The sequence below is a fragment of the Eptatretus burgeri genome, chromosome 8, assembly GCF_056783735.1.
Source record: "Eptatretus burgeri isolate ZD-2024b chromosome 8, Ebu_testis_v1, whole genome shotgun sequence".
Classification (NCBI taxonomy): domain Eukaryota; kingdom Metazoa; phylum Chordata; class Myxini; order Myxiniformes; family Myxinidae; genus Eptatretus; species Eptatretus burgeri.
This window is the reverse complement of record NC_140968.1, coordinates 74108774-74124989: the sequence shown is the minus strand read 5'-3', so window position 1 is coordinate 74124989 and position 16216 is coordinate 74108774. Positions and strand designations below refer to the sequence as shown.

Genomic DNA, 16216 nt, shown 5'->3' with positions numbered 1-16216 from the left:
GGTGCTCCAAGGTGCTCCCCAGGTGCTCCCAGTTGCTCCCCAGGTGCTCCCGAGGTGCTCTCCAGGTGCTCCCCAGTTGCTCCCTCGATGCTCCCCAGGTGCTCCCCAGGTGCTCCCACGTGCTCCCCAGTTGCTCCCGAGGTGCTCCCCAGGTGCTCCCCAGTTGCTCCCAAGTGCTCCCAGGTGCTCCGTCGGTGCTCCGTTTCCGTACAATTCTTGCAAACTCGGAAACACGCGTTCTGCTCCATGAGAATCCTCCACAATGGAAGCAGGACGTCAAGCAATGGACAACCTTTCCACTCCGTCCGTGATTATAACCCCCCTCCCCCCACAGTTCGATAGCCCCCGTATCCAGCTCCATCCCCACCCCACCGCTCATATCGCCATCATAACCACGGACCCCCCTACCACGTCCCCTCCTACATCACTAACCCTCCCAAACACCCCCCTCCTCCCCGTCCCTAAGATCCCTGCACATCCCGCCCTTTCCAAAGCCTTTTCCCTCCACTCCCTCCGTCCAACCTTCAGGTTCAAGGCTCAGCCGTCACCTTGAGTCGCACGTATTGCTCATCCCACCACGATGCGTCAACGCCAGGGATGCAAAACGCGACGAGACTCCCAAGAAAGGCAAACATCGTTCTCTCCCCCCTCCAGCAGCCACCAACCTCCCTCCATCCCGATCCCTACTGATCATTACCCCCAAACCCCATCTCCGATCCCCCCAGAGAGCTCAGCCGTGCTTCCTGAATCCCACCTCCAAATGGTGTCAAAGCCAAGGAGCCCGAATGTCGCCTTACCAGGAGCGGCTGCTCCGCCATCATTCCAGCTGCTCGACTGGACTCCTTCTCCCTCTCCCTCCGCTACTGGCAATGCGGCTGCAAGGAGGGCGGGAGGGTGGGGAGGGGTGGGGAGGGGCAGAGGAAAGGCGGGAGCAGAGGGAGGGAGAGGGGATGTTATATTATGGAGTGAGGAGACGGTGGGAATGAACACGCAATGAGAAAATTTCCCGACTCGCCTTCTGGCGGCGACAAGGATGTACCGGAAAAGGTAAGGAGAGCAAGAGGGAGCTCGAGCGATGACGAGGTAATGAGGGACAGGGAGGTGCTGCATCTGGGAGCTTCCACGAGAGGAGGGGACCGGACACACCTGCGACCAGTGAGGCGGTGACCACGAGGAAGTTCGAGGGAAAACACGTGTGTGTGTGTCGTGGTGGAGAGGTCGGGGTCTGGGAGGAAGTGGTTGTGTATGTCGTGGTGGAGAGGTCGGGGTCTGGGAGGCAGTGGTTGTGTATGTCGGGGGACTGGGAGGCAATGGTTGTGTATGTCGTGGTGGAGAGGTCGGGGTCTGGGAGGCAGTGGTTGTGTATATCGTGGTGGAGAGGTCGGGGGTCTGGGAGGCAGTGGTTGTTTATGTCGTGGTGGAGAGGTCGGGGTCTGGGAGGCAGTGGTTGTGTATGTCGTGGTGGAGAGGTCGGGGTCTGGGAGGCAGTGGTTGTGTGTGTCGTGGTGGAGAGGTCGGGGGTCTGGGAGGAAGTGGTTGTGTATGTCGTGGTGGAGAGGTGGGGGGTCTGGGAGGCAGTGGTTGTGTATATCGTGGTGGAGAGGTCGGGGGTCTGGGAGGCGGTGGTTGTGTATGTCGTGGTGGAGAGGTCGGGGGTCTGGGAGGCAGTGGTTGTGTATATCGTGGTGGAGAGGTCGGGGGTCTGGGAGGCGGTGGTTGTGTATGTCGTGGTGGAGAGGTCGGGGGTCTGGGAGGCAGTGGTTGTGTATGTCGTGGTGGAGAGGTCGGGGTCTGGGAGGCAGTGGTTGTGTATGATGTGGTGGACCCTGGGACGCAGTGGATCGGAGAGCGCGAGATTGGGATGAAGGAATATGGGAAATAGAGAGGTGTATCGTCTGCTCATATGCTAAAAACAGAGGTCACACATGTAACTCGATAACAGCTGCACCACGAACACCACCACAATTAATCACATTTTCATTCTGACCTTCATCGTCACAACCTCCCTTTAACGACCTTGATGGCACGATCTCACGAAGCATGTTCCACAACGGCAAAGTCAAAAAGTTTTTCCCCTGACGGGGCATCAGTTTTCTTCCTTTTCCGTGTAGTTTACACCACCATAGTTCGTATGATAGTTTTCTTCCTTTTCCATGTAGTTTACACCACCATAGTTTTTGTGATAGTTTTCTTCCTTTTCCATGTAGTTTACACCACCATAGTGATAGTTTTCTTCCTTTTCCATGTAGTTTACACCACCATAGTCAGTGTGAGAGTTTTCTTCCTTTTCCATGTAGTTTACACCACCATAGTCATTGTGATAGTTTTCTTCCTTTTCTGTGTAGTTTCCACCACCATAGTTATTGTGATAGTTTTCTTCCTTTTCTGTGTAGTTTACACCACCATAATCATTGTGATAGTTTTCTTCCTTTTCTGTGTCGTTTACACCACCATAGTCATTGTGATAGTTTTCTTCCTTTTCTGTGTAGTTTACACCACCATGGTCAGTGTGATAGTTTTCTTATTTTTCTGTGTAGTTTACACCACCATAGTCAGTGTGATGATTTTCTTCCTTTTCTGTGTAGTTTACACCACCATAGTCAGTGTGATAGTTTTCTTCCTTTTCCATGTAGTTTACACCACCATAGTTAGTGTGATAGTTTTCTTCCTTTCCATGTAGTTTACACCAGCATAGTTCGTGTGATAGTTTTCTTCCTTTTCCATGTAGTTTCCACCACCATAGTTAGTGTGATAGTTTTCTTCCTTTTCTGTGTAGTTTCCACCACCATAGTCATTGTGATAGTTTTCTTCCTTTTTTGTGTAGTTTACACCACCATAGTCAGTGTGATAGTTTTCTTCCTTTTCTGTGTAGTTTACACCACCATAGTCAGTGTGATAGTTTTCTTCCTTTTCTGTGTAGTTTACACCACCATAGTCAGTGTGATGATTTTCTTCCTTTTCCATGTAGTTTACACCACCATAGTCAGTGTGATAGTTTTCTTCCTTTTCCATGTAGTTTACACCACCATAGTTAGTGTGATAGTTTTCTTCCTTTCCATGTAGTTTACACCACCATAGTTAGTGTGATAGTTTTCTTCCTTTTCTGTGTAGTTTCCACCACCATAGTCATTGTGATAGTTTTCTTCCTTTTTTGTGTAGTTTACACCACCATAGTCAGTGTGATAGTTTTCTTCCTTTTCTGTGTAGTTTACACCACCATAGTCAGTGTGATAGTTTTCTTCCTTTTCTGTGTAGTTTACACCACCATAGTCAGTGTGATGATTTTCTTCCTTTTCCATGTAGTTTACACCACCATAGTCAGTGTGATAGTTTTCTTCCTTTTCCATGTAGTTTACACCACCATAGTTAGTGTGATAGTTTTCTTCCTTTCCATGTAGTTTACACCACCATAGTTCGTGTGATAGTTTTCTTCCTTTTCCATGTAGTTTACACCACCATAGTTAGTGTGATAGTTTTCTTCCTTTTCCATGTAGTTTCCACCACCATAGTCAATGTGATTGTTTTCTTCCTTTTCCATGTAGTTTACACCACCATAGTTAGTGTGATAGTTTTCTTCCTTTTCTGTGTAGTTTCCACCACCATAGTCATTGTGATAGTTTTCTTCCTTTTCTGTGTAGTTTACACCACCATGGTCAGTGTGATAGTTTTCTTCCTTTTCTGTGTAGTTTACACCACCATAGTCAGTGTGATGATTTTCTTCCTTTTCCATGTAGTTTACACCACCATAGTCAGTGTGATGATTTTCTTCCTTTTCCGTGTAGTTTACACCACCATAGTCAGTGTGATAGTTTTCTTCCTTTTCCATGTAGTTTACACCACCATAGTTAGTGTGATAGTTTTCTTCCTTTTCCATGTAGTTTACACCACCATAGTTAGTGTGATAGTTTTCTTCCTTTTCCATGTAGTTTACACCACCATAGTTAGTGTGATAGTTTTCTTCCTTTTCCATGTAGTTTACACCACCATAGTCAGTGTGATAGTTTTCTTCCTTTTCCATGTAGTTTACACCACCATAGTCATTGTGATAGTTTTCTTCCTTTTCATTGTCGTTTCAACCACCATAGCCAGTGTGACGTTTTTTTGTTTGTTTTGTATACATTGTCGAGGCTTGTATGAGAGCAAAAACCAACGCACAACAAGGGGTGCAGGAGACAAGAGGGCCCAGAACACTGCCTTGGGGGACTCCAGCCTTGACAAGGAGTGCAGATTGAATGATTCCGTTGAGAGCCACACAGCTATGAGAGTGGAGGAAGTCAGTCAGCCAAGAGTGGAGTTGGCCTTGGATGCCATCGGTAGAGAGTGTGGAGAGCAAGGCAGGATGCCAGATTGTACCATAAGCACGAGATGTGTCTCTTGAGACAATTTAGTTTAGATTCTTTACTAGTTGGATTTTGACTGCCCCTTGTGTGTATGGTTCAATGATGGAAATCCAACTGGTAAATAATTATCTTATACAAATTGTTCTACGGCTCAAAGATATTGGTACTCAATGGTGACAAGTCTCAAGATATTGTAAAGCTGTGGTCAGTTGCCATTCAATTTGGTGGAGGGAGGAGAGGTGGGGCTCTGAAAAAATAATTGGGGAGGGTAGAGGAGCTAATTACATTCGTAAACAGTTCTTATACTATATACTGAAAGGGCTGGCTGGATAGCCTGGAAATACACATACTTGCATCTTGCGTCTAGTCTGGGATGGAAGTTAAACTGGACTGCCAACCTAATCTGCAAAGTTGGGTGACTTTAAAGATCCCACACTGTCTTTCACAATCATAGGTGAGCTATCACCGGCACCCTGACAAAATTTCAAATTCCTGCCCAAACTACTGTTGGGAAGGCAATGGAAAATCATCCAGTATAACGATTGCCAAGAAACTGCTTCGACAGCACCGATGCTCTGTAACAGAGTTTGATATCAGATTTGCCCCTCGTCGCAGTGTCTGGAAATGTAATGTACAAGTTGTACTTCAATGGATGGTCGCACCAGTGATTCTCAAGCACAAACATTAAATGGTTTCAAGTGGCTGATCTGTTCCACAACTGGAGAGAGAATTCCAGTTATTAATAGGGGGCCCTACTCTTTACAGAAAAGGCACACTCTCGAATTTTCGTTCGAAAATTAAACTTTTTCTGCATGAGTGAATGACTGCTTTTCATGGATGACTCATCTGATGTCTGAAGAATACTTGTTATAGTCTAAGCTATCCCATCCTCGGAAAATCTTTAAAATCTGGATGACTTCTGCTCTCTGTCATCTATCCCCTGGAGTGGGTATGCCGAGCATCTTCAACCACTCAACCTGCCCTCTGTTATACTTTTACAAGACGGTCTTCATCCTTTTTATATAATGGGGAGCAGATGGTATTCCAGTATTCCAATGTTGGATGTCCAATTGATTTGCTCAGTAGAACAAGTCCTCTCCTGTCTTGTGAGGGCATGGGCATGTGATAAGGGAAGAGTATTGATTATGGGGGATTTGAACTTGCCAGGGATACATTGGGTGGAGGAACAGGGAAATAAAAGGGAAGAGCAGATGAGGATTTCCTAGTTTTGGTCCAGGATTGCTTTTTAGCCCAGTTTGTAGATAAGCGCAAGAGGGCAAGTGCAGTGTTCGACCTCCTTTTAAATAACAATCCCAATATGGTGGAAGAGGTGGAGGTTGGGGAGCATTTAGGAGCAAGTGACCATGACATTTTGTGTGCAAATATTCTGTTAAGGGTTAGATTTCAGGAAGGTAAACTTTAAGGGTATGAGAGAGTTGGGTGATGTAGATTGGGAGAAGCTAACAACAGGACAATCATCATCAGAAAAATGGGAAACCTTCAAGGAGCAAATGTGGAGAGTGCATAGTAAGTACATTCCAATGAGGTGTAAAACTAGAAGCAGAAAGAGACCAGGGTGGTTGAGCAATGAGATAAGGAACGCTATTAAGGAGAAGCAGAAGGTATTTATTAGGTTTAAAATAACAGGACTGGAGTTAGATTTATATCACTATCCTAGTAAAGAGGAAAGTTAAGAAAATAACTCGGCAAGCCAAGAGGAAGTATGAGAAGGACATGGCTAAGAATATTAAACATAATATCAAGGCTTTCTTTAAGTAGATCAGGGAAAAGAACAGTTTAGGACCAGTGTGGGCCCATTGAGGAAGAGCAAGGAGGTGAGGAAGGTCGTTTACAGAAGATCCAGGTTGGAGAGGAGGAAGTAAAGGAACAGCTCGGTAATCTCAGAGTAAATAAGGCTCCGGGTCCAGATAATATGCAACCGAGAGTGTTGATGGAAGTGGCTGAGCAGGTAAGTGAGATGTTAACGGATATTTTCAATAGTTCCCTGGAGTTAGGACAGGTTCCAGAGGATTGGAGGGGAGCAAATGTAAGCACTATTTAAGAAAGGATCCAGAGAAGAATTGGGAAACTATAGACCAGTTAGTTTGACTTTAGTTGTGGGGAAGGTATTGGAGACATTAATTAAGGACCAGATTTACCAGAATTAAGGACCAGCTGACTCCAAATTAAGGACCAAGACCAGACATTAATTCAGGACCAGGAACCATTTAAATAAATAAAAACTAATTCAAGATAGTCAGCATGGGTATACCAAAGGTAGTTCCTGTTTAACAAATCTTTTAGAGTTCTATGAAGTAGTGTCTGATTGGGTGGATGATGGAAAGTCAGTGGACATAGTATATCTCGACTTTAAGAAGGCATTTGATGAGGTACGACATCGGAGGTTGTTAGCCAAAGTGAGGGCTTGTGGAGTGACTGGTCGGGTCGCTAATTGGATTGCAAACTGGCTTAGTGATAGGAAGCAAAGAGAGACTGTGAGTGGGAGCATGTCTTGCTGGGAGGATGTAAGTAGCGGGGTATCTCAGGGATCAGTACTCGGATCATTGCTATTCAATATTTACATCAACGATTTGGATAATGCGGTGAAGAGTTAGCTTTCCCAATTTGCAGATGAGACAAAGCTTGGAGGTAAGGTGGATAGCAGAGATGGTGGTGATCAGATACAGGAAAGTATTGATACTTGCACAGATTGGGCAAAAGATTGGCAGATGGAATTTAACCTGAGCAAGTGTAAGGTGTTGGGGATGGGAAAGAACAATGAAAATAGAGATTACAGGATGCAGGGGGTAATTTTGGAGCATGTCACACAGGAGAAGGATCTGGGGGTGGAAAGAGATATGGGAGGTAAGGAGGCAGCATAGTGCCAGACAGCTATAGGAAGAGCAAATAGGGTTTGAGGTTGTATTCGGAGGGGGATCATTTATAAATCAAAAAAGGTGGTGTTAACATTGTATAGGAATTTCGTGAGGCCACATCTAGAATATTGTGTGCAGTTTTGGTCACCACAACTTAGGAAGGACATAGATGCCATCAAGAGGGTTCAGCACAGGGCTACTAGATTGATTCCGGGCCGAGCTAGACTCAGCTATGAGGAGCGGATGAGGGAGACAGGGCTTTATTCACGAGAAAGGAGGCGGTTATGAGGAGATATGATAGGGATGTTTAAGATAATGAAAGGTAGAGATAAAATAAGTGCAGATTAATTATTCAAGAGTAGACAGTGATATGACCAGGGGCCATAGCCTGAGGGTTAGGAAGAGGAGAGTTAAGATGGCAGTAAGGCCTTAGTTATTTTATAACTTGGTTTACGCAGTTCTTCAGCTAAAATGTAGGGTCGGTAGGTCGAAATATAAATATAAATATAATTTCAATTTTTAGAAATTATATACTTTTATGATTTTTTTTTTGGATGTTCCATGGAAAAGACAAGGGTGGGTGGGGGGAGGGGGGATAAATATAAATCCCGGACCAGGAGGATCTAAGAAAACATTGAAGATGGAAGACCATTCAAATGCAGGATGCCCATGTTCACTGTATCATCTGATGTGAAAAACAATAAAGAAGGATTAAAACTTGTTTTTACAATATAGTCTGGCATGTTTTTCTTATAGAAACCTGTTGGATCATCAAACCAATGGAAACAATGCTGAGAAAATTACTGTCCAAGTCATAGATGTGTGCGTGCACACCAGTGCATAGTGCTGGATATGATTAAAAAACGGTGTCTACGAGGAGTCAACATGCTCAAAACGGTCAATCAGAGCCATAACCAGCTCTTACTTTTCAGTGGGCATCTGATCGTACCGTCTCCCCATCCCCATGAGCACATCAAAGGCTGATTTCTGGTCTGTTGAAGGTGGAATATCAGCATCTCGCAGGGAAACTTTGACATACTTGGCACCAAAATCTTTCAATATGAACAGTGGTGTACAACTTTCGATGGAAACAAAATCGACATGATCGAGAGTAGCCTGCGAATCATCCCTGCTGCTGCACTGAATTGATGCAATAGTTCGGCCAGAATATTTGTCATCAAGATGTTGCGTGATTAAATCACCAATACAGTCACTCAAATTTATATCGCTGACATACTTCTTAACAACCACTTTCGCCCCAGAAACCACAGTCAATCTGAACCAAGCTGGCCACTGCTCAGACGCCATGACCGAAGACAACTGCGCAGTTTGGTTAAATGTGACTTGGCATTTTGGTGCGCGCGCACAAAATTATATTTTGAAAATAAATGCCGACGTTTACATTTCGGGTTTTGAAACTTTTACACCTTCAGCGGAAAATGTATAAATATAAAAGGCTAAAAATGTGTTTTATACTTATATTTCATTTCGGCAATATACCGTCGGCGGATCCGTAAACCAAGTTATAAAATAACTAAGGCCTAAGGCAGGGGACTTTTACTCAGAGTAGTTAATGCAGGGAATGGCGTCCGTGGAAAGGTAGTGGCAGCAGAAACAGTCAATAAGTTGAAATTGGAATTAGACAGGTACCTGGAAGTTATGGAGATAGAGGGGTGTAGGGATGTTGACAGGACTTTAAGGTAGTTTGAGCAATGATGGGTGATTGTGAGCATGTGTACGGAGTGTTGCTGGTGGCGGTCTTGACAATGGGTGTTGTGTGGTTTATGTGTGTTTTTAACCAAGCCAATGCCCCCTCCCCTGAGGGTGGTTGTGGGGGGGGGGGTGGGTGAATACAAAAACTTATAATAAATAGATTAAAAAATTATTATTTTGCATTTTCTTCTTTGGATCTTGTGTGGATAAATTAGTACGGTGCGCGCGCAGGCATGATGGCCTGAATGGCCTCCACCTATGTCTGTTTTCCTTGTATTTCCTTGTGTAACTGAGAAGCCTATTGATTTTGAGGTCAAAGGTCATTTTGAGGTCGAATTTCTAAAATCATCAATTTTCATCCGAATGACTTGAAAATTAAACAGCAATTTCATTGTGCATTACTGAATTAGAAAACCAACTATTTTTGAGATCAAAAGGTCAAAGGTCAACTCATGGGCAAACATCTAAAATCATCAATTTTCAACTGAAACATCATCAATTTTCATCCAATTGACCTGATCCTTGATTAAAATTGTCAATTTTAATCTTAATGAAATGGACAATTTGATGTATCCATGGCAACCTTTGCAGAGGGGAGTGGATTTTGCAAGTATCGTGCTCTGCATGACATCTTTTTCTTGTTTGTTTGTCTGCCTGTTTGTTTGTGTCCAGGATAACTCAAAAAGTTGTGGACAGATTCAAATGAAATTTTGTGTACAGGTTGGGTGTGTGACAAGTACGAACTGATTAGATTTGGGTCCATCACAAGTCCCAACAGAGCACGTCATTTTCGAACACAAGTCCAGAAGCTGTTACCTTTATTGTTCAAAACATCAAACCAGTAGAAACATTGAATGAGTATGGGAATTTTGTAAACATTTTTGCCAGCAATTTGAAAAAAAATCTACAGAACAATCATGGATGGAGTAGGTTATTCGTCACACAAACTCATGCCCAGAAAGATGAGTCTCACTGGGGTAAAGGCTCCGATAAGGTAAGCACAAGTCATGTTGGACCATCAGGCTGTCCATGCAAAGCTTCAATTGCTTCTCCAGGCTCGTACGAGTATCTTGCAGCTTGAGGAGTGAGACGCTGGCATGGTCGAGCACAGAGCGGATGGCATTCTGATTCGCCTTCAAACTAGATAGTTCGTTTAACAAGCTGAGGGGGTTTCGGTAGAAATATGAGAATCAATCCCAAAAGATGGCACAATCTTTCCAGCATGGACTATCCCTTGGAGACAAATACACATTAGGTTGCTACAGAGGGCTTGCATTTTATTGGCATTAATCCAAGGCTCATGTAGGAGCTTGTGCAGTAAATGCATCACATGTGACAAGGACACCAGTAGACATTGGACAAAACAACGCAGTACAGTATGTAGGCTTTGAACCTGGACTCCCTACATCAAGAGATAAGTGCTCCATGAAGCTCTTTATATAATAGGTGAATGCCGTCTGTCGGTGCCACCCTGAAACACGGAAATGCTTCTCTGAGAGAAGAAATTATAAAGTAAAAGTTGCTTCAAATTCATCCAAACTTACATGAACTCCAAACTTACATCTTCAGGGTCCTCAGGGTCTTTTGGGTGTTTTGGTTCCTCGAGGCTCATTTGGGTCTTTTGGGCCCTTGGGGTCTTTTCGATCTTTGGGGTAGTTTGGGACCTTGGACTCGTTTGGTTCTTTTGGGTCTTTTGGGTTCTCAGGTGCTTTAGGAGAAGTATTTGAGGTTACAATTGTGGGTGGCATCAGGTCAGCTGTCCAACCAAAGTGGATATACATACATACATACATACATAATCACACACTTGCTCTATTATTCCTTATTATTCTCATTATGTTGCGAATCTGGAAGCCATGAGCACTCAACATACAGGTCCTATAGAACAGTTATATCGAGAAGTAAATGTGGATAGATAGCTCCCCATCCCTTGTTTAATGAGTAATTAAATGTTCATGCGCTGAGGAGTTATTTTGATAGTCAGGGTTTTCTTTTATTTTTACACCACCAACATCAACTACAACAACATCAGCCTCACCCTCACCTTCACCTCGCTCTGACCGACGCCATTGCCTACGTGCGTATGTGGGTGGAGCCCACGCAAGATAATGCTCCTCTGCCTGTTTGGAGGGTGGTCCACCGGACGGCCGTCACGACCACCCCGGTCCAATCAACGGCCTTGGCGCCCGTTTTGGCCAATGACAGGGCGACGAGCGCATTTTGCGTGCCATAAATGTCCAGTGAGGGAAAGCGGGGAGGGAGGAGGCGTCCCCTCCCCCCCTGGACAAGGGTGAATAAGGTGGCGGTGCGATCGGACCAAGAGAGTTTTGGTTGTCGGGATGAGCGTGAGAGGAACAAGAAGAAGAGAGTTTTGGTTGTCGGGATGAGCGCTGAACGGAGCTCAGGAGTCTGATCGCGGCTCGCTGGCGCCTGGTTCTTCGGACCGCATCGCGACGCTGGTCTGGGTCGCTCATCTCGTCGACGACCGCACGAGGCGGGAAGGTCCATGTCCTTCTGGGTATGTGTGTGTGTGTGTGTGTGTGTGTGTGTGTGTGTGTGTGTGTGTGTGTGTGTGTGTGTGTGTGTGTGTGTGTGTGTCTGTGGCCCTGTCTGTAAGTAGGAATTGGATAAGTGCCTTCACTGAACATAATTTGCCTTGCATCTCTTATTAGTCGTGATAACTCTGCCCTTACGTGCTTCCCTCCTTCCCCACCTACTGTTAATAAATACCCCATTTGTTGAATGTTTCAGCTCATTTTTGTGTTTTCTTCATTAGCTTTGCACGGTGCGTGTTGGGAGAGTTAAAAGAAGGCCGTTGTTGCCATAGTGCTGTGCATTTGGGACCGACGGAAGCTCGGTGACCATCCGCTCGGGTCTCACACGGGTCGAGCACGCATATGGCTCGTCCCGTACGAGTGCCGTCGAGGGTGTGAATACTCGGTAGCTCGCCACGTGGTCTCTAGGTATTTTGAAGTTTGGCAAATAACCCTGTACCACGTGGTGGAATTATTGACGATTCACGGTCCGGTAAGGGACCCGTACCCTCGGAGTTTTCCTAAAGGTACGATCTAGATTCCGGGTGTTCGGTAGAGTCGACCCTACTGCTCCAACTGGCAGTCGTGCTCGCAGCCGATACCCGGCCCACAAAAATTATTCCTCCATTATTCCTCCCATTTTTGAGCCCTTTCAACCAGCGCAAGAATAAAAGGATTCCTTTTTTTTCTTATTTCGTGATATTTTTTACCACGGGCTTCCACTAGTAATGGAATAAATGACGTACCTATTCTCGGTGAATCATATGATGTGTTTGATAAATTATATTGAGAAAGGTTTTTGCATAAATTACCAAAGCCGACAACAACTAAGCAGAAGTGTGTCAGCTCAGCATCTGAAACAATAAATCTTGGATACTTGTTTCTCAATGAATTGAGAAACTCCTTTTTTAAATAAAAAAGGTCAAAAAGGAAACAAACATCGACATCGAAAACAAACAAACAAACAATGAGAAAGACGTCGTGCAGAGCAGGATACTTGCAAAATCCCTAAAAAAGAATTGACCATAAATATAATTCGCTGGTTGAATTCAGTGACTTGATATGCAAATCCTCTTCAAATTTCAAGTCAATGGGATGAAAATTGAGGATTTTAGAAAAACTACCTTCGTTGTTGACCTTGAGCCGAATTTGACTTCAAAAATAATTGGTGGTTGAATTCAGTGACCTGATATGGAAATCCTCTTCAAATTTCAAGTCAATCGGATGAAAATTGAGGATTTTAGAAATTAGACAGTTGTTGATCTTTGGCCTGTGCTAACCTTTTAACCTCAATAGGTTTCTTGCTTTTGACAAACTCCACCTTTTGGTGAAGCTTTGTGAAGATTTGTTTAAAATTGTGACCTGTAGGCGATTGACATACAAACACAGACAGACAGACAGACAGACAGGATAACGCATGTGACCAACCCAATCTATTGTCCTGCACTTGAAAAATCGTCGACTTTCGCAATCTCTTTATGAACACCAGTTTAAAAGAACATAAAAGCTATGTTCTCAATCATATATGCATGCATTTTAACAAAAACACCAAAGTAGGTGGTTACACAACACCAACATAAGGCTGGTCAAAGCAACACATGTGCACCTTGGCCCAAAGACCAAAATGCATGATCATACAAGAGCTGATGTTATGACCATCAGGCTTCACCAGCAAGACAAAACCAGAGCTTACAGGGCAACCTGTATACTGTTTGACACCAATTAACATGCAGGGTATCAGGAAGCAAACTGAAGCTTAATGGCTAATTTGCATACCCCAACACATCCATAAAAATTCACTCAATCCTTTAAATCAAATCCAATTGACAAGACACTCTGAGGCAGAGAGAATCTCATCGACAGCATAATGTCACGGAACACCACCCATCAAAGACATTGTGCAGCATTTACATCATCATGTCTTGTAAAGCAATTTAAAAGCAAAAGCACTTTCAGTTTTTCTTATTCCGTTTGTCATTTCACTTTGAATATTGTCTGGATTGCAGGTGTTGCTCGGCTGTAAGGATCTAGTAAACAGACGAGGTGGTGTAATGGTTGGAGTGTCTGCTCTGGGTCTCAGAAGTCGGTGGTTTGAACCCTACCTGAGTCAAAAGATTTTAAAAACTGTTATGTGCGATTTCCTTGCTTGACACTTTGGTATTTAAAAAGGATATACCTTGGACAACCATTGGTTGGTCACCATTGTACAGGATTGGTTGACCTAATGGTGTCCTGCATTTAAGTTCCTTGTGAGGGAACTCATATATTATTATTGAAGTAATAGAAAAGTGAAAGGAAAAGTAAATGTGCTTGCTCACCTGCCTTGTGCAGAATCTGCACAGCATTCAGATTGAGGTCTTGTTGAACGGAGCAATAGACGTGTCTTCACAACATCCAGCAGCTCGCAGCTCACTTGAAGAGCATGGCCCAGTTTGCCAATTAAGTCTTCTTGCATGGATGTTTCACTCAGAACCTGCCAACCAATGGTACATTATATCAGCCACAAATATCAGACCATGGCTCGTAGGACCACAGTTCCTGATATTGGGAGTCGAACTTAAATATTCTCTGATTCTTTATAACATTTACATGGTTTCTCTTCTGGTAGAACCACAATACAGTATTATGATGCTGTACCATGATGGAAGAAAAACATTCCCTTAGATCATGTAGAACCACATCCCTTTATGAAACACCCTGAACTGCATCAGATGTGTGTTTCTGAGGTGGCAGATTCAAACAAACGTTGGCTACAAGGGGAAGCACAGATTCCTTCCTTTATAACTGAAATGTTGTGCTGGCCAACTTCCTCCAACAATTTTGAATCGGTCCCAAACTAATACTCAACTTCAAGATCAATTGATCCTTAACATGAACCAAAGTTCTCGAAATGCCACTAAAAATCCTGCAACAGGTGGGTTATCATGAAAACCCGACACACCTTGAGCAAATGTTGCTCCAGAATGGTCTTGGTATTATTAATATCCCGACAGTGCTCAACCAACGCTGACTCCACAACGGTGTTTTGTTTGCCAAGATCTTTGGCTGCAGAAGAAAGGATCTTCTCACTCACGTCCCTCAGATGTGATGACGCTTGAAGCTCGTGGGATGCATCAATGATAAACCTTCGTACATGCTCGAGCCATTCCTCGAAAGTGCAGCGGCTGCTGGGAATAAAATCAGTCAATGTGTTCAGATTTTAAGGATGCTCACTTGCCAAAGTGTTACAAGGTTAGTAAAAAAAAAGAAGTCGACACAAAGTCGGACAATTAGAACTAGAAGGGTACTTGGTAGAGCGCCTACCTCCGCCACTCAATGCCTGATCCACAAAAGCAAATCGGGCCTAACACATTTTTGAAATATCATGCAATATATCGTTTTTGGCCACATCTCTCAACGGTGAAGAATCACTTCGAAAATTAAATAATTCTCGAATCCAGATCCGGATTCGGATCTTCACCAAAATCGAATCAATTCGTCCTTGACGCACACCCAACCTGTCCACCAAGTTTTGTCCGAATCCGTCCACAACTTTTTTGAGATATCCTTCACACAAACAAACAGACAGAAAAGGGGTGAAAACATAACCTACTTCACCTTCAGTGGCGGAGGTAAAGGTTATTGATGATATAGTGACAGTGAAAGGATGAAATTTGCATTCAAAAGGAAAACGGAAAATTCCCTCCTTCACCTTCCTTCCTCGCCATCATTCTCTTGTACCTTACCTTTCTGTGATGCCAGCATTTAGAATGTGTGGTTGTATTTCTGCAGAGTTACTGTTGAGGAGTCTGGCTTTGTCATCGATGGCATAAGCTTCCATCTTGTTTGACCATTCCATCTCCAAAGAGGCTTTCATCATTCGGTTTCTCCTGAAAATAACCTCCATGTCAATTAAATGATGTCATCAGTCAGAGACTTCATTGTACAAATTGCAAATGTAGATCTGAGGGTATAAGTATTCGAACCCCTTGATGTTTATGTCGGCTTTAGCTGATTGTGTTAAATGATTTGTTATTCTCTGAAATATTCAATCAGATGTCGAGAGATTCACACTTACTGTGCACAGAACATTCACAGTTCGAGATATTTAATTAGGCAATTTTTGAGCATACTTTCATCCAGTCGATCACAGGTGAAATCGATGGCCTCTGTTGTTCTTTTTACCACATCTCCTCCAGTCTATCTCCCTCTGCCCACCTAGACTTCCGACCCTCCCCAGCCACTCGGATACGCAGGTGTTCTTCGAGCAACCCTTTCCTGGTTAAACACTCAAAATCCAGACTGAGTGCACACCTCAGCTCTTTTGTTCCTCGCTCCTCCCATCTGTGAAAACACCTTCCATACGTTCTTCTATCCTGCTCTTCCTTCCAGGACTTCAAGTAGGCAGTACACCGCCATCTTGTGTCACCTTTTATATCCCGATTAGTGTGACATAGCCCCAACCCTTTTATTTGGAGGTGGCTGTGTTTCCTACTCTCCTCCTCCCTCTTCTTATTCTCTCTCTCTCTCTCTCTCTCTCTCTCTCTCTCTCTCTCTCTCTCTCTCTCTCTCTCTCTCTCTCTCTCTCTCTCTCTCTCATCTTTTCCTGTTTGTTCACTCCGTTCCTTGTTGTATCCAACTGTTGGTTCACTGACAGTCACCTTGCTCTTCCATAAGCCTCGATATGGGAAAAGAAAAACATTTATGACCTTGACTGCATTCAAACGATGTCACATATTTTACTTCAATGCAGGGGTTGGCCAGTGAAAGTAGG

General features: G+C 43.9%; 2 protein-coding genes across 9 annotated transcripts in view; both read right to left on the bottom strand.

Annotated features, from left to right (window-relative positions):
- LOC147022052 (caskin-1-like) overlaps positions 1-1056 on the bottom strand; it is a 268997-nt gene extending 267941 nt beyond the window's left edge. The window contains exons 1-2 of one of the 3 annotated variants that reach the window (XM_085892623.1): positions 1040-1056; positions 798-875 (exon numbers count right to left, since the gene is read on the bottom strand). The gene's annotated coding sequence lies outside the window, so the exon portion shown is untranslated. Of the gene's footprint in view, positions 1-211; positions 296-797; positions 1013-1039 lie in introns of those variants that run through there. The other 2 variants (XM_085892626.1, XM_085892624.1) reach the window with 2 other exon arrangements.
- Positions 1057-9730: 8674 nt separating this feature from the next.
- LOC147022051 (tektin-4-like) overlaps positions 9731-16216 on the bottom strand; it is a 30585-nt gene continuing 24099 nt past the window's right edge. For 3 of the 6 annotated variants that reach the window (XM_085892611.1, XM_085892607.1, XM_085892612.1), the window contains 4 exons: positions 15189-15332; positions 14405-14630; positions 13782-13936; positions 9731-10090 (listed from right to left, as the gene is read on the bottom strand). In XM_085892611.1, the coding sequence (XP_085748737.1) occupies positions 9868-10090; positions 13782-13936; positions 14405-14630; positions 15189-15332 (748 nt within the window). In that variant the 3' untranslated portion in view covers positions 9731-9867. The remainder of the gene's footprint in view (positions 10091-13781; positions 13937-14404; positions 14631-15188; positions 15333-16216) is intronic. The other 3 variants (XM_085892609.1, XM_085892610.1, XM_085892608.1) reach the window with 3 other exon arrangements.